General features: G+C 36.3%; 1 protein-coding gene across 1 annotated transcript; it reads left to right on the forward strand.

Moving 5' to 3' along the window:
* Window positions 1–5,856: 5,856 nt before the first annotated feature.
* On the forward strand, window positions 5,857–18,290 carry LOC112053045 (aldehyde dehydrogenase 1A1). The gene is made up of 11 exons (XM_052884684.1): window positions 5,857–5,992; window positions 7,302–7,404; window positions 7,984–8,253; window positions 8,435–8,551; window positions 11,688–11,875; window positions 12,425–12,527; window positions 13,926–14,110; window positions 15,803–15,967; window positions 16,834–16,991; window positions 17,575–17,649; window positions 18,186–18,290. The coding sequence occupies exons 1-11, from the start codon at window positions 5,966–5,968 to the stop codon at window positions 18,253–18,255; spliced, it is 1,461 nt and encodes a 486-aa protein (XP_052740644.1). The 5' UTR covers window positions 5,857–5,965; the 3' UTR covers window positions 18,256–18,290.
* Window positions 18,291–18,877: the final 587 nt, after the last annotated feature.

Genomic DNA, 18,877 nt, shown 5'->3' on the forward strand with positions numbered 1-18,877 from the left:
AGTTTGTTTATGCGGATGTCAAGGAGACGCGTGACTTTTGTTTTTTTTCTATGGCTTCAGCAAAGAGTTTGTAAAGGCCCCCCCTCTGGTTACTCTGTAAAAATTGTTAAAACAACAGTATTGCACACATTTAAAAACAACATATTTATTAGAAATTTGCATGGTCTTAAAACTATACACAATTGTAAATTTATAAATGCTAAAAAAATATTATAGAACGCAATTGACAAGCCTATTTAACCTATTTAACAGTGGTTAATTAAAGATTGAACAGGCATTAAAAATTCGAATTCTAAAATAATAGATAATAAAACAAATATGACCCCGGAATTCATAATTCATATCTCAGACAGTAAAGATGACAGTGATGAGTGATGATGAAGAAAAGATGTGCGCAAAAACTTATGAAATATCATACTGTAGTGAAACTGTATACCATTAAAAGCATGAAACGATATTCAAAAATTTCATTTCTATTCCAGTCTTGCCCTTACAAAAAGTTATATTTTTAAAATCTGTGTTAATATACATCCATCAAATCGGATGCAAATCTTTATGTACCACATCCCATTTGATGGTTGATCAGATGTAGCTACAACGCTATGAATATTTCAATATTATTTTTATTTATTTTTTAATTATTTTTTTAATTATATTCATTTTTAAACCCAATATTAAAATCCGTATTCAAAGATCTATAATTTATATACTGTTTACAACGTCGCAAGGTTAATTTATAACATAATAGAAACGTATAGTATTAATTGGTTGATAATTCATTCAATCGTCCATTCACTAGTAGTCAATCAATGTTTCACTTCACTATGGCTACAGTGACAAACAGTGACAGTTGATCTGACGCCATATTTGCTATGGTTTCTGGAACTCGGATTTGGAATGGATTTTAGCTACTTATCGTATAGATAGGTATAGGTTTTATATGGCTAAAAAGTAGTTACGCCTCAGATCGCCAGGGGACGCTACGGTCTTTGTACGCTTGGTTGTCCAGAGTGATGACTGTATAAACATTCTACTCTATGATACTACCTATGTGACAGTAAGCACAGACGACAAATGAAGGCACAGATTAATAGATACTACGTATAACTCCGACCAATAATAAATGGTCTGAGACGTGTAAGCATGCTATGGGAACTTAGAAGAATGTGAAATCTTTATGAAGCAGCGCCATCTACATCCTAGATTTAAGATTCCAGGATAGTAAATACAATTACATAGATGTGTACGTACTAGAATGTTTTTAGAGATTAAACCCGCGTAAGTACGGAAAAAAACCGAAAAAAAAGAATTATTTATCCTTTTAATTTTGACGCGTAATAGAAAGAATGTGTTTGTATTTCTAGAGCAAAGGGATTATTAAAGAAAAACAGTAAGTGTACATTAATTTCAACGATGTTCCACATAGTTATTTGGCCTAGTGGTGCATAACAAAGGTACAATATAATAATCCTGAGTTCGAGCCCGGGGGTAACAAAGGAAAACTTTTTGTCTTTTTTTTGTTTTTCTCAATTGGTTTCTTCAACTATTACAAAATCAAAAATGTCTCTCCTTTACAAAAAATATGCATTATTATTTTTATACTTATTACTATACTAAAAATACCGTATCTAGTCACTAGATGGCGCTATCACATTCGTTCCGAAAAAAGTTCGAGTAGCCTATCTATTTCCAATAATACACTGTAATCTTTGCGTGTAAGTATAATGATCAATGAAACTTGAAAGTGAATAACTGAATTTGAGTTTTGCGACGTGCTAGTTTAGACCATAGAATTTACTATATTATTGTACTTTGTACCGACTCGTAAATCTATATGTGCAGAATGAGAGGGCTTAGGCCAATAGTTCACCACGCTGGCCCAATGCGGCTTGGCAGGCTTCACACACGCAGAGATTTAAAAAAATTATCTGGTATGCAGGTTTCCTCACGATGTTTTTCCTTCACCGTTTCGTGATACACACACACACACACATGATATTAAATTTCTTAAAATGCATACAACTGAAAAGTTGGAGGTGCATGCCCCGGACCGGATGCGTACCTACACCCTTTGGAATCGGAGGCAGAGGTCATAACCACTGGCCTATCCTACTTATTTGGGCCCATCAAATTATTGATAGCCGCGTGGCGGCGCACCTTGCTTTCTGCATCCACGGCTGTGGGTTCGATTCCCACAACTAGAAAATAATTGTGTGATGAGCAATGGATGTTTTCCATTGTTTGGGTACATTTATACATTATATATGAATATTTGTATGTAGTAGATAATTATATATTACCTGTTACAGTTATATTATAAGTATAGATAGATGTCAATCTCTTCCATTCGATTCTAATCACACGTCAACTCATTATCTATGAGCTCAGAGGGCCTAGTGGCAGTTTCATACTATAACTATCGCGTTAACGTAAATGTGAATTTCTAAGGAATTGAAACAGCTCCATCTAGTGGCACTACTGCTTAACTGTTTCAATTCCACATAAATTCGCGTTTACGTTAACGCGATAGTAACAGTATGAAAATATTGAAAACTCCCACTAGGCACACTGATTTCTTTACTCTGGCCTAGTGGTAGTTTGATACTGTGATGATCACGTTAACGTAAACGCGAATTTCTAAGGATATGAAACAGCGCCATCTAATGGCATTACTGCACAACTCAATATAAACGCGATGTTACAGTATGAAGACATTGAAAACTCCCACTAGGCACACAGACCAATTCGCCTTAGTCTACGAGTAAGAAGATGCAAACTCATATCCTCAACCATCTCTTCTGGCCTTACACTTTTCTTGTGTCCTTTTTTATACTTATCTAGGCACTCATATTGTAACTATTCAACACGGAAGATGTCCGGGTAGCCTCCTAGTGAAGTATAAAGTATTCACGTACTCGTACGTTATGATGTTATGTAAACTCGTAAAAAATGTAAATAGCTTGATCATTAGTATAAATATTGATTAAAATCTAAAAGCAGTATGATAAAGCAACTTTGCAAGTAGGTAGGCATACCTACATATTACATTGTTGCTTATCATAATTATTTATTTGTTACCCTATCTGCTTCAGATATTTTAGTTTGAGTTTAATTTTTATTTGATAATCATATACAGGATGTTCAGGAAGGTCAAGGCCAAAGTTATGAATTAAAAATATTTAAAAAAAGTTGTATACAGATAAATTTATTTCTCGTTAATTTGCTTTTATATAATCATGATGCACATTTCTACCAATCTCTCAGAACTAATCATAATATGGTGGCGGTGAAAACAACAACCTAACAACTCTAACTACTCTAACAACTCTACTCTAACCCTAACAACTTCGACAGAAAGTACCTACTTATCAGAATTTATAGTTATCTAGTAGGTAGATAGGTACTTACCTAACGTGAGTTAGATAACCTTGCGCCTTCATGAAACATATATAGCTTGGCAACTTCGTTCGTAACACTGGTGCACGTCACTTCCCCGCACGTACGATTTCACACCCGCGCAGTCTTTCCTCCTGTCGCCCGCATATCATGGGAGTGTTATCATCGAACTTGCCACTATAGGTACCAATGCGATATTTCATTTTATTCAATCTATACTAATATTATAAAGCTGAAGAGTTTGTTTGTTTGATTGAACGCGCTAATCTCAGGAACTACTGGTCCGATTTGAAAAATTCTTTCAGTGTTAAATAGCCCATTTATCGCGGAAGGCTATAGGCTATATATTATCCCCATATTCCTACGGAAAGAGGACCACGCGGTTGATACCGCGCAACGGCAGCTAGTAACTTATAAAACTAATTGGTGAGATTCGACATAAACGGTTGCATCGCAAAAACTTTAACTTCAACCTCGAATTTAAAAATCTAGAATGAAGCTGTAAATCCGTTTATTTACCACACTTAGACTTTAACACAATCCTGACAAAAGGATATTCCTATTAAGACAGGAAATAGTATTCTCAATCAAAGTAAAAAAAACACCTGTGAATTGTATTTAAAAAAATTTTACAAGTTAGCCCTTGACTACAATATCACCTGATGGGAAGTGATGATGCAATCTAAGATGGAAGCGGTCTAACTTGTTAGGATCAGGATGAATCCACAAACCTTTCTGTTTATACACGACATCGTACGCTTGGCGGAACGTCTTCGATGGTAGGGTGGTAACTAGCCTCCCACCAGCCAGACCTGGACCAATTAAGAAAATCTCAATCGGCCCAGCCGGGGATCGAACCCAGGACTTTCGACATGTAAATCCACCGCGCATATCACTGCGCCACGGAGGCTGTCATATCATCGATTGAAGCATTATTAAAATAATAATACCTACTTGAATTTATTAATCAGAGACTTGACTACAACGGTACGAGTATTTAAAGTGTAAATAGAATGATCTATAAATAGATGCGAGAAAAACGTATCTAACAATGTTCCCAATGATAAGATAAGATAGGTAGGTCCTTGAGGAAAATGTAAAATATTTGAAGAGTCGACATTTTCCTCAATCCCATTTAAACTTTTTCATATAAAAAATAGCACAAACACAGCTAGCAATGTAAATTACATAAGTATCTACCTGCTGTTTATTTTAATTTAAACCGGAATATATCAGGAGCTATATTTTGAACATTTTACATATTTATTACCTAGGTATATTGATAGCAGCCTGTTTTTAGTATAGTGTCTTTGTAACACAAACTATTTATATTTACATACGGAAAGGTGATCTGCAGGGTGCACCACGAGCAGGTGAGGCTGGCAGTTGGGGAGACTGACAGGTACTAGTCTTCCTCTTACACCCCGATGATTATGCTTGGAATTACTCTGCGTGATCGAATCAGAAATGGGGAGACCTGCAGGAGAACGAAAGAAACCGACATAGCTCAAAGAGTCGCGAAGCTGAAGTGGCAATGGGCGGGGCACATGGCTCGAAGGGCCGATGGACTTTGGGGTCCCAAGTTGCTGGAATGGCGACTTCGCACTAGAAAGCACAGTGTTTGTCGACCTCTCAAGGTTGTCTCTCACCAGACAACAGTGAATAGGCATTTTCTAGGCAAGCGCGCTCCAACCTAGACCTTATCATTGCTTTCCACCAGGTATGATTGTATGTATTTTTTTTATTCAAAATAGACTTGCGCTTACCAAGTCTATTTAGAATAAAAAAAAAAGGTGGATTGGCGACATCACGTGCATTGCAGGGATTCGCTGGATGCAGGCGGCTCTTGATCGTTATGTTTGGAAGTCCCTACAAAAGGCCCACGCAGTGGACGTCCATCGGCTGATATGATGATGATGATGACGAAGTCGAGGTCACTACACAATTGATGAATTTTTTAATGATAAAGATACTTGGAGGCCATTGGGTCAGGTTCACACAGGTAGTAAAAATAAAAGAAATTGTAATAATAACTAAGACTATGACTAAATTGTAATGATGTCTGATTTCTTTTTTTTAAGAGCAATTGTTGAGTTTATTCTCTCGAGAGTACCTATGACAAATATTGACCCAAATTCATTTTATCAGTCAGCTGAAACAACAACGATAATAATTTTCTGCAGACCTTGCCTTCCGAACCAGTGGGTGGTTCGGAAGGCAAGGTCTGCAGAACTTGGTAGAGTAAACTTGACGTTGACTTGATTTTAATTTTGTCAAGTGATTTTATCTTTTAGTAGCATTAAGTTAAGAAAAATTATCGTTGTTGGTTCAGCTGACTGATAAAATGAATGATATTTGGGTCAATATTTGTCATAGGTACTTACGAGAACAGGCCAAATTCGAAACATCCTGTATATTATGAACATGTTGTCTATTATTACACCATTATGTATTTATCTTCATTACTATTGCCGAGTCATGTTGTTATTACGATTCTTATAAAATAATAAAACACAGTTCTATCAGACGCCCGAAGTCGTATAACGTGTTATTTGTTTGGTTTGAAATAATGGCTCCTGAAATAAAATATAATAAAGTAAGTCGTTTATATTTTAATTATGCTAACACGTTTATTTTAAAGACAAGGTTTGTGATTATTACGTATCACTGATAAAAAACTCTAGCGTAGTCACTATTATGACATCTGCTAAGTGCTAGGCAAATACAAAATCAATTAATTAAAATCAACACAAAGGGGATGATGACTAGGTTTGAATATATTGATTTTTATGATACATTCGGGTAAATAAGGTCAATGTTAACTAATTTATACTTAGAAAGCAAAGATTGTCTGGATATTTGCAAAATAAATGAGATTATAAAATTTCAAAATCTACTAAAAATATTTTATCGTAATTAGATGAAAATTCATACAGTTTTAGCTTCCTTACATTAAATCTGACATTTTTTAATATATGAACTATAAACATAAACGCAGAAATAACAAAGATATTAGTAATTTTGTTAAAACGTCCATACAAATCTAACGACCATTAATTGCCTACGACGTCATAATTGCGTACCATTTTGTATGGAGCGTTTTTCAGGGATCCGCGGCAGCGTCGCAAATCTGGCACTTTAAATCCCTGTAGCTCCGAAAGTAATGATCGCAGATACCTTGTTACTTTTACAAAATTGCTTTACTATTAGCATACTCTTAATTTATATACAATTTAAAAAACTGTCATCATCCCTAATACTAAATTATATAATTTCGAAATGTTTTGCGACTTAAGCCTAGTTCAGACTACTTTAATAGTTTAGTCGAGTATGATTTTTGGGCAGTAAATCCAAAAATTGTTCGTACTCGACTAAAATACTAAAGTAGTCCGAACTATAGCATAAGCGATTTTTTGTGTCGGTTTTGCCCGGGCTAGAAGTATACTTATCTAGTCACGAACTTTATAGGATTTTCAAGTTTTACAATATTCCTTTTGTTTGGCTAGGAAAGTAATTCGCGGAATACAAAAATAGTGAACCGATGGTTTTTAAATATAGATGGAGGCAAATTCTACGTATTTATTTTATTCTGCGTATCCTCTAGGCTACTAAATACATTAACGTAGGTATACAATTATACATTCTTGATTATGCCGCTACTAAGAAAAATAAGACTTCCTTGATTTTTCCCATAAATGATTAATGATTAAAAAACCAGCCAAGCGCGTGACGGGCCACGCGCATTGTAGTGTTCCGTAATTGGTTAAATATTGGTTCTGTGTAGATTAAATGATTCTCACAACTAAACTAATCTAACGACACTGTAGCTGCAGCTAAGGATTCGTAATTATCTACTTTGTTAATAGTATCTCAAAAACAAAATGAAAATTTAAATATTTTAACAGATCTTCATCGACAATGAGTGGGTGGACGCCGTGAGTGGAAAGACATTTGAAACTTTTAATCCGCACGATGGCGCTACTATCGCCAAAGTTGCTGAAGGCGATAAGTTAAGTATAAATATTTGGGTATTTCGAAAAAGATGTTTTTAAATTAGATCCTTACCTTTACACGAACATTAAATAAATAAGAAGACATCTACCTAGGTAATTGTGTGTAGTTACTTATTATTTATTACTAGATATTTTTTCATATCTATTATATATTTCATGATTACGTATCATGAATATTACCTAATCATCATGACTTTTAATCATAGAACGTATAATTAAACCTGTCTCGCTTGTTTTTAATGAAGATTTATTATTGAGAACAGATTTCTGTTAACTCCATAATATTTTGCAATTGTTGAAATGGCGTAGGTTAAAGGTATTGTCTAATTCACCTATAAAATTTAGGGACATACTGCTTAAAATATTAACGTTTAGGTACCTAAATAAAAAAAGCGAACTTAGCTTAAAATTCTTGGCAAGGAGTCAGTGGAGATCTTCAATCTACTACCTACTATAATTAATATGTTGTATTAAATAAGGAAATGCTTAATAATTATACCTACACATTTGTTACTACAAATAACCCTGATGAAAACAAGAACTGGCTTTTGATGCCTTATAATCTTATCTATACAGGATGACATCGATGCTGCCGTTCAAGCAGCCAAGCGAGCTTTCCATCGTAACTCAGAATGGCGTTTGAAAGACGCTTCCGAGAGATGCAAGATCCTCTACAAGTTTGCTGACCTCCTGGATAGAGACGCAGAATATTTATCCCGCCTGGAGACTTACAATAATGGGATGGTGGTAGGATTGTCCCGAAGAATGATTGGAGGAGCAGGCTACACCGTACGATACGTTGCAAGTTTGGCAGATAAGATTCAGGGCAGCACTATACCTAGTGGTACGTAAAATGTTTTTGACTTAAGTTGCTCAAAAAGTTCCTGTGATCAGTACTTTTAGTATAACGAACGCGGACGAAGTCGCGGGCGTCCGCTAGTTTATAATATTAGTAGAGATTCCATGGATAAAACATGCTCGATGTTCTGTGATAGATTCTAAGCAAGATAATTTTTTGTTTATAGATGGCGACTTGTTTTCTTACACGTTGAAGCAACCAGTAGGAGTATGCGGCCTTATCCTGCCTTGGAACGCGCCCTTACTCATGTTTATCAATAAAGTTACAACAGCCTTAACAGCTGGTAAGTACTTATATTTTTTTCTTTGTAGGAAGTAAGCAGTGCTAAAGTACCTGAAAGGAAGGGAATAGGTACTGTAATGCTAGCCATTGACGATCAAGTTCAGCCAGTCAGCAAACATATATTATATAGTAGGTAATGCTATTTTTAACAGACGCATGGAAATGGCATAGCCATAAGGTAAGCGAAGAGGCTTTTCAGCATATTATCAGTCTGTTTTAATGGTTCTTTATAGGAACCAGGCTCTTTATGGGAGGAAATTCATTCACCACTTTTCATGTCAAAGGTACAACGTTTAAACAACTATGTATTTAAGAAATATTGACCAAGTATAAACCCGAATACTAATTTCGAAATAAACGCATTTCTTTCTATAAAATCAACGCTTTTTATAGCAATACATGGTGAGATAAGATTATTTCTTTTATTTTTATAAAATCAACGCTTTTTATACCAATACATAAGATAAGATAAGAGCCGTGATAGCCCAGTGGATATAACCTCTGCCTTCGATTCCGGAGGGCGTAGGTTCGAATCCGGTCCGAGGCATTGACCTCTATCTTTCCAGTTATGTGCATTTCAAGTAAGTAATTAAATACCGCGTATCTCAAATGGTGAAGGAAAAAACATCGTGAGGAAACCTGAGAATTTTCTTAATTATCTACGTGTGTGAAGTCTTCCAATCTGCATTGGGCCAGAGTGGTGGACTATTGGCCTAACCCCTCTCATTTTGAGAGGAGACTCGTGCTCAACAGTGAGTCGAATATGGGTCGATAATGATGAAGATGATGACATAGTAATGGTATTTATTTTTTATTTATTTATTTATACTTTAAAACAAAACAACAACAAAGAAAACAGAAAACAAGTATGTGCAAAGGCGGTCTTATTGCTTAAAGCAATATCTACCAGACAACCTTTGGATAAAGGAATTAACGTAATTAAATGCGGGACAGTGCAACATAAAAAATGGTATATTTATATATACTACATGTATAAATATAAAATAATAATAATAAATATTTATGCTTTCAATATATTTAAATAAAAAACTATAATAATAAATTCTTCATTGTTGCAAAAATATATAAAGGTAATTAATTCGATAATAATTAAGTACTTATGAAATGCAAAAAAGCATACGTCTACTCTATTGTTTAGTTTCCACAGTTATTTGTTATTGAGTATAATAAAATGATGAATTGTCTACCTTTAAACTAACTACATACTATAAAAACAAAATTGAAAACTAAGTAAATTTGTGAAACTTTAGCTTATTACTTTATCACACAGAATGTTGAAAATTTTCGGGAGTTATAGTGAGATGACTTTCCACTATAACTCCCGAAAATTTTCTATGCCTTTTTATTTACTATAAATTATCCCACATAAGTGCGGTCGAAAAAATATTTTTTTTTTCTACCATTTTCACCATATCGACCGACCACTGTTACCGTTGAGCTTTTGAGGCTATATAATATATGTAAACCTCTTCAACTTCTCATCTACTCCTTTTAGTATTTTAGCCCATCCCCTGTAGCCAAGTGGCACGTCGATTCTCTTTCTACGATAGCAAACGCTTCGAAAACTAGAAAAATGTATGGGAATGACATTTGATATCGACAGGTCACGTGATCAAGATCTGTCATTGCCATTCATTTTTCTAGTTTTCGAAGCGTTTGCGATCGTAGATAGAAAATCGACGTGCCACTTGCTATATAAGCTGGACTATAATCGCACTAGATGTAAGTGATGATGCAATCTAAGATGGTAGCGGGAACTTAGGATTAGGGTGAAAATCCACTCTTTTCGGTTTCTACACGACATCGTACAGGAACCCTAAATCGCTTGGCGGTACGTCTTTGCTGGTAAGGTGGTAACTGGGCACGGCCGAAGCATCCCACCAGCCAGATCGGGACCAATTAAGTAAAGCTCAATCGACCTAGTCGAGGATTGAACCCAGGACCCCCGTCTTGTAAGTCCACTGCGCATAAGAATCCCCTCCCCATTAAATACCCCTACCAAGCTAACATTTTACCCCTCAACTATTCCGTTACTGGTGCTACTGGGATTGGATTGGAAAGTAAACTTTTAATATTAGTTTTTAATTTCAAATTTAATGGTGTCACCCTAATCAATATTGCCATAGGCTGTTGAAAGACACAACTAAAGTGTTTTATCAAGAAATTTGATAATCAAAGTGAAATTAAACATTTCAACCCTCGATCTCTTAAATTTAATACCTTGAACTTAAGATCATCACTGACAGTGGTATTCATAGACGTTGTTGTTGTTGATCCCAGGGGATTCACCCGCTGAGTGTCAAATTCTCAAATAAATAGAGGTTAAATTCGACACTCAGCGGCTGAATGATCCCCTGGGGGTGCCCCTACAACGTCTATGAATTCCACTGTTAATCGCACACACGTTTATCATCACACGTTTATCGATTCTTTATTGTTTGACCCTTGTCAACTGTTGCTATATGTATTTTGTAGAATACAACAAAAAAATAACTGTTAACCCAGTTAACAAAGTCACCGACATAGCTCAACAATCAGCTGTGACGCTGATCTTTCTTAGGAAATAGTAGTCTGAAATAGATATGGCGTCGTTCGATCTCGTGTTAGCTTGTGCCGATGCTAGGTGGCCTGACTTATTTCCGTAAAGAGTAGGGGGTTAGAGAGGAGTAACGATCGGACGGGCACGACTTGCGATATAAGGCGCTCGTAGTACGGTCGGTCACAGTATGCTCGTGGCGTTCGAGCCGTCCACATTTCTTGATGTGTAATTCTTTATGGGTTACTTGGGATAGGCGGGGAGAGTGACTTGAGTTTAAAAGAGGTATGTTGGTTAACTGTCAAAGACGTCTTTAACCCTACACACAACGTTTACAAGTGCGTGACTCCACTCAAGATCATTCTTTGCAATTCTAGGGTCTTATTTTGGTTACAGTTTGATTTGTTAATTAAGTTGGCCTGACAAATATTGTGAATCATAGCCTTACCTACATAACCTTTTGATCGTTTTCAAGATCGATTTTATCGTGTCAATAACCTTTGATCGACATTGGTTTTGTTATTGTTGTAATCCACTTCTGAGTCTGCTAAAAATATCTTTTAATATCTCCCCTGCCAAGGCTGCACGGTGGTGGTGAAGCCGGCGGAGCAGACGCCGCTCACGGCGCTGGCGCTGGGCGCGCTGCTGGCCGAGGCGGGCGTGCCGCGGGGCGTCGTCAACATCGTGCCGGGCTACGGAGAGACCGCCGGCGCCGCGCTCACCCACCACCCCGACGTCGCTTTGATCTCCTTCACTGGCTCTCTCGAGGTAATGTATCTGTGTATATACAGGGTGTTCCGAAGTAAGGTCAGCACGAAGAAATGCATAGAGGTTCCGTGCTGACCGCGGAGTCCAGGGTAGGTTATTTTTAGTCCATGCAAGTGCCGGCTGCTGGCAAAAGTCCGGAGGGATTTTTTTCCTCCTTGAAAAAAAATAAAAAAAGGGTCTTCCGAAGTACTTCCGATAACTTCAAGATGTTTACAAATCCACTTATAGGAGCCGAACTGAATGAATCTTTTTTTTAACTAAGAAAAAAACTTTTTATATTTTCACACAAAGTCATTTAATAATTACGACTATCCATGAAACACACGCCTTTATCTATCCTTGCATTTTAAAATACGTAATTGTAGTGGTAAGACTGTCGATGTCGACGAGAAATTATACGAGTATAGAGAGTATACGAGTAAGATAGAAGTGGATACAATATTCGAATAATCCAGAGTCCTCCTTAAACCGGCAGTTGTTGCGTATTTTTATAATCCAATATACTTGATTACTATACTTAATTATATTAAGTTTCGTATTAATTTTCAGGTTGGAAAGCTGATACAACGAGCAGCTGGAACCAATAATTTGAAGCGTGTCGCCCTTGAGCTCGGTGGCAAGAGTCCGCTCATTATTATGAACGATGCCGACTGTGAGTGTAAACTATAGCATATCGGTTAGATACCGTTACCATAGTCTGTCTGCTAAGAACGTTTCTGTTACAAAATTTTTGATTTTGTTTTTGATTGTTCTTGTACCGTGTCATCATCATCATCATCATATCAGCCGATGGACGTCCACTGCAGGACATACACCTTTTGTAGGGACTTCCAAACATCACGATACTGAGCAACCAGCATCCAGCGAGTCCCTGCGACTCGCTTGATGTCGTCAGTCCACCAGATGGGGGGTCGACCAAAACTGTAATAACTACTACCGCGTGATTCCCATCTCCGTAAGAAAATGAGGATAATATATACCTTCCTCGATGAATGGGCTATCTACCATTGAAAGAATTTTTCAAATCGGACCTAGTTCCTGAGGTTAGCGCGTTCAACCAAACAAACAAATTCTTCAGCTTTATAATATTAGTATAAATTGTTAATATTTTAAGAAATGACTAGACACACAGTTATTGTGAAATGCAGACAAACACTTCAATTTTATTTATATGTACCTATAATACAATACAACCTAGGTATATTGAGTACAACAAATCATTTATGAGCAGATTGTCTTTTACATCGTGCCAAAAATTTTGATACAAAAGTTCTTATAATATTCACGGCCGGTCGTGTGAATAAGTCCCAACTCCCAACGGATAGTTTTACTATCCCGTCTCAATATACCCTCTAGTCTCCACTGTCCATATTAATTTTACATATTGTTTTTCACGGAACGAGGGTAAACTAAAATAAATATGTAGTTATACGTGACTTCAAATCCAGAGATAAGAGATCCGATTTCAAACGAATTCGTTTGTTGATGATGATTGCAATTTACAATAGAATCAATAAGTACATACTAATAATTTTACTAAAGAAACTTACGTAGAAAAAAATCGAGATTGAATTGAATTATCATTGAATAATCGTTGTATCACTTATACGTCGATGGTGATGGTGTGTGATGAAATAAGCTGTAAAGAAATACCATTAATATCCGGCCGCTTAGAGATTGCGTTTCTGACAGGTCATATATCGAATATATATATATATATACCTAGGGACATATTCAATTATAATTGCCTCGTTTTTTGACTAATCACTACTCAGACAAACTGTTGGGATAACTTTGAAACAGCGCAGTTTAACAACCTTGTACGTCAGTTCGAAGTTACATCGTCCATTCGATCACGACCTGTCAGAAACGCAATCTCTGAGCGGCCGGACATTTAACAATCCTTGTATATCTGTCCGTTCTCACTGTCATGCAGTTTATGTGAGCTTGGATCAAAAATCAAAATATACTTGTAAAATTTGTTTAATGAAGTTTAGATATCTTATTTGTAGAACATAAAATCCAACTCATATATTTTTCATTTTTACAGTGAATAAAGCTGTGCCTTTCGCTGCACAGTCAGTATTTGTGCATCAGGGCCAAATCTGTATCGCCGCCTCTCGCTTGTTCGTCCAGGCCGAAATATACGACAAGTTTGTACAGAAGGCTGTGGAGCTGGCCAAGTCTTGGAAACTAGGCGACCCAGCGCTTGAAACTACTCAGAATGGTCCACAGGTAACAGAATAATATTTGCTTTTTATTTTAATAAGTATTTATAATTATATATTACTAATCTGTCGATAAGTCAGCGCGCCGTGCAGTGTATACTAATATTATAAAGCTGAAGAGTTTGTTTGTATGTTTGTTTGATTTACGCGCTAATCTCAGGTACTACTGGTCCGATTTGAAAAAATATATTATATATATCGGGGCATCGACTATATTCTACTTCTGATATCGGCGGAGCCGTAGTCTAAGAGCAGGTTCTAAGCTTTATGTGTCAAGGATGGCAGATACACAAAGTAACACTATCAATCATCACCGAATCGATCACTTAACTTACAACTACAGTTCTACCCTTTAATTACGCTTGATCAAGTATAGCGCTGATACTATCAGATGTAAACCAAGATTAAACTAGCGTACGGCAGTAAGGCAGCCAAGAGTGAAATTGCGGGCTGGTAACCGCTAGTAGCAAGGTTAAAGGATCCTTTTACAGTATACTAATACTCCCTTTCTCCACTCGTGTTGCCTTCCAGCTAAGTAACTAACTTACTTCTATTAACTCACCCACTAAAGTTCCGAAACACTATCACTATTTTAACACTGCACCATTACTATTTAACAAATGGAAGACGAGTATCCATTTCGAGTTCGCGATTCTCGCGAACTCAGTTACTCAACTAGCAGGCTATAGTGGTGGAGTAGGTGCCCCACTCTTAAGCGTACCGGTCACCCGCCATATTGGACGCAATGCTATTGGACAAGAGTCACGTGATCATTTCCTATTGGTCAAACGCCGCACGTCCGGCATAGTGGATACCTTTTACAGTCTTATTTATTGAAACAGTAAATAATTAAATCCCAATTACATGAAAACCTGATTCTAATATTATCACAATAATTAACGTAGATTTAGCTAACCGATTAAATAACTCACTCGCCGGCATATATATTAACCCCGTAGTCCTACGGGAATGGGAACCACGCGAGTGCAATCACGTGGCTTCTGCTAGTTGTAGGTGATAAAATGATTATTCAATGTAATTTCAATCTCGATTTTTTTCCACGTTTTAATTTACCATCACCACCACGCGCGTGAAACCGCGCGGCGTCAGCTAGTTATAAATAAATTGATACCCACCCAACAATACTAATCTGATGAAGGCTGACAAGAAATACTTATCAAACACATAGATCTTACCGTTATTCTTGCAAAAGTCGTTTCAATGGTCTTATAGCAATAAATAAATTAATTAAACAAATAAAAAACCCGACTGCATAAAGTATAAAAAAACTGAAAAGAAAAAAACTCAGTCCAGAAGTGTAAAAAGCAATTAGAAAACAGTCGGGACCTATTAAATAATGTAGATGAAAATCATTCTATCCATTGTCTAAGGTAACCCTTATATTGGATAAAAAAAACATAACCCTTCTTGCAGTCGAGTAAAAAGCTTCAAATACAACTGACAAAAAGTTGTTGCTTGATGCTTGAATACGAAATGTTGTAACTTAAGAGCATCGGTTTATACTGTAGACCATAATTGGTCATTGTAGTATCTCGGTCTCGGTCTAGATGAACATAGAAACAAGAAGCTCTGAGACTCTAAGATAGGAAAAGAAATAAGACACGCGCTAACAGCATTTTCTATTTTAATAAAAGCAAAAATTATATACTGAAAGTGATCATACGTTTATTTGTTACAGATAGATGAGTCGATGATGAACAAGGTTTTAGGATATATAGAGAAAGGAAAAGCCGAGGGTGCGAAACTTCTTACTGGTGGAAAGCGAGTGGGCACATCTGGTTTCTACATTGAGCCGGCTGTGTTTGCTGACGTCAAGGATGACATGACCATTGCTAAGGAAGAGGTATTGTTTGTTTTTTTATTGTGTAAGTGCCGTAGGCTCCTTAATGGGACGTCAGCGGCGTCACCGGGGGGCTTGGGCGAGCGCAGAAGCATCGCCTGATGGGGTCCGAAGGCAGAAGCAGAGTAGACTCTCTAAGGGTGTCTCCTCTGAGACTAGGACCTTGACTTAGAGGGCCGTTCAGGATTTATTTGTTTTGTGATAAATCCCGTTTATACTTATAAGGCTACGACACTAGGTACTACTTTCTTAGAATAGTCTAAATGATTGAGGTTATTTTTTCTACTTTATTGAAATGGCTGATACAAAAGATGTGTTCTAAAATGCCAACTGCATTTGAGATCGTGTGGCAAAATGTATCCCTCCATACAAGTTTCTTTCGTTTCCTTCTTCGTCATCAACCCATATTTGGCTCACTGCTGAGCTCGAGTCTCCTCTCAGAAAGAGAGGGGTTAGGCCAATAGTCCACCACGCTGGCCCAATGCGGATTGGCAGACTTCACACACGCAGAGAATTAAGATAATTCTCTGGTATGCAGGTTTCCTCACGATGTTTTCCTTCACCGATTGAGACACGTGATATTTAATTTCTTAAAATGCACATAACTGAAAAGTTGGAGGTGCATGCCCCGGACCGGATTCGAACCCATACCCTCCGGAATCGGAGGCAGAGGTCATATCCACTGGGCTATCACAGCTTTTCCTTCTTACTTCTGTAGAAACCTTCTCCAGAAAAACGATTCTACAACAAATGCCAAGCGCATTTCTATAGCCTACTCCTTCTATAAAACTTGTAGGGAGGAATATACATGGGTTTTGTCTATTTTGCAAAAAACTAGTAAAACCAGGATATATCTTTATTATTTATAGATCTTCGGACCCGTACAGAGCATTCTTAAATTTAATACGTTGGAGGAGGCGATCGACCGCGCCAACGCCACCAACTATGGTCTTGCGGCGGGCATCTTCACATCTTCTATAGAAACTGCGCTTCAATTTAGCAAATACGTGGAAGCTGGTAATGTTTGGTAAGTCCGATAATTGGTATACTGTCTTATATTATGATGACAATTGGATTTCCGATGTTTGTTGGATTTCGTAAATAAACGTTCGTCTGAACCGAAACGTCAGATTATGGATTTTCCAAAACTGCATAGACCGCTTCAATCTTTCCTAATTATAGTTTTCCATGATTTTGTTTCGACGGGATATGGAGCATAGACCCACCACGCTGCTCCAACGCAGGCTTAGGGGGATAATGCTTAATAATTCACGACCATCACATTGATAATAATAACCGGTACTGACGAAACTATTTTTAATTGTGAATATTAATAGTGATTCCGCTATTTTATACTCGTCGATGTATCGTCGACTATTCGTCGTATTCACTTATAATAACTTTTATTAGAATTTAACTTTATTCTTTCTATATATTCTATTCTATTTCTTTTCAAAAATTAAATGTCACTTCAACGAAGTCAAAATAACGATTTTATTTTGGCTTCGTTATTTTGACTTCATGACTAAGATGGAAGCGGGCTTAAAAATGTAATCTTAATCAGGCTTAACCTATTATTTTTTTATGGCTTAACATTAAATTTTTTTTAGGGTAAACACATATATGCAACATGGGCCACAACTTCCTTTCGGCGGCTTCAAAGAATCTGGTGTGGGAAGGGAAAAGTAAGTCGTAGCAAATTTAAATCAAATGATAATTATGCATAGGCAATTAACAAACAGTTGTTTTTCAACCACAATGCAAAGTTAAATGCGAGCAAATACGTACAAGAAAAACGTAAAAACCACTTCCACTTTATTTTTATATATTTTTTTTATTGATAAAGAATACAATAAGGAACAAAAGCTAACTATATAAATATATATATTCTAATAACTATACAAATCATGCCCACGTGGAATAGTGCCAAGAATACCTACCTACTGGCTGCATTTCCGCGATAGAAAGCCAGGCTGATCCTTTGCGCAAAAAAAAATATCATTATATAATATAATATTTTGCATAAATTACTGTCTGGAATAAATCATTAACGCATGTTTTTATTAATTTATTTACATCGCAATGTTATTTTTATTCGTTTTTTTATAATTAATTATATTAATTTTTAATTCTTTTTAACAAAATTTTAATGAAGCGATATTCCCTACTATAGAGAAAAGTTTAAATAGTGAACTTTAGATGATTTATGTTTTTTTTACAGTGGCTTGGACGCGGTCAACGCATATTTAGAGGTGAAAACTGTTACTATAGCAGTTCCAAAACAGATATGATTTTTCTTTTAATGTAAAATAAATAATTAAATATTTTAATTTTGTTTATTTTAACACTATGCGATTTAATATAATTTCGCATTGTACGAAGTGAGAACGCTTTTTTATAAACTATATATGTATGATATTGAATTCCGACGTATGATTTTTAATTCATGTTTAAATCAAAAGTAATTAGAATTTTTTTTTTCTTACCGAGCATATTTCACAACCTAGGTACAATTACTATTATTTATAGGTAATAAAGATACAATTTCAGAAACTGTCATCATCCCTATTTTACTCGTCTAACTAAAAATGAAAACAGGCCACGCGCAGTGCAGCGTTCCGTAGATTAATTTAGCACTTTAATCCCTTCTGTAATGCACAAAAATACTGATAACGATACTATGGGATAGACCCCTATACATGTAAGGTACCCTAAAAAATATTTGTCAAGATTTTATTGTACGATTTTGTTAACATTTTTAATGTACATGCTCATGCTAATTTACAGCTTTCTAGTAGTTATAGTATTTGCGCTAAACCGCGGACATACGGATAGGGCGAATGGTTCCTTGAGGACTACGGAACCCTAAAACACATCAACAGACGGATGAAGTCGCAAGCGCTCACTAGTGTA

This window comes from Bicyclus anynana, chromosome 12 (assembly GCF_947172395.1).
Source record: "Bicyclus anynana chromosome 12, ilBicAnyn1.1, whole genome shotgun sequence".
In the NCBI taxonomy this organism is placed as follows: Eukaryota; Metazoa; Arthropoda; class Insecta; order Lepidoptera; family Nymphalidae; genus Bicyclus; species Bicyclus anynana.

Bases quoted from the DNA above. Each gene is read 5' to 3' on its own strand.
- LOC112053045 (XM_052884684.1), top strand. From the start codon at position 5,966: ATGGCTCCTGAAATAAAATATAATAAA. The intron at 7,405-7,983 runs AGTTAAGTATAA...TCTTATCTATAC, and splicing joins CAAAGTTGCTGAAGGCGATA to AGGATGACATCGATGCTGCC. The intron at 11,876-12,424 runs GTAATGTATCTG...ATTAATTTTCAG, and splicing joins CCTTCACTGGCTCTCTCGAG to GTTGGAAAGCTGATACAACG.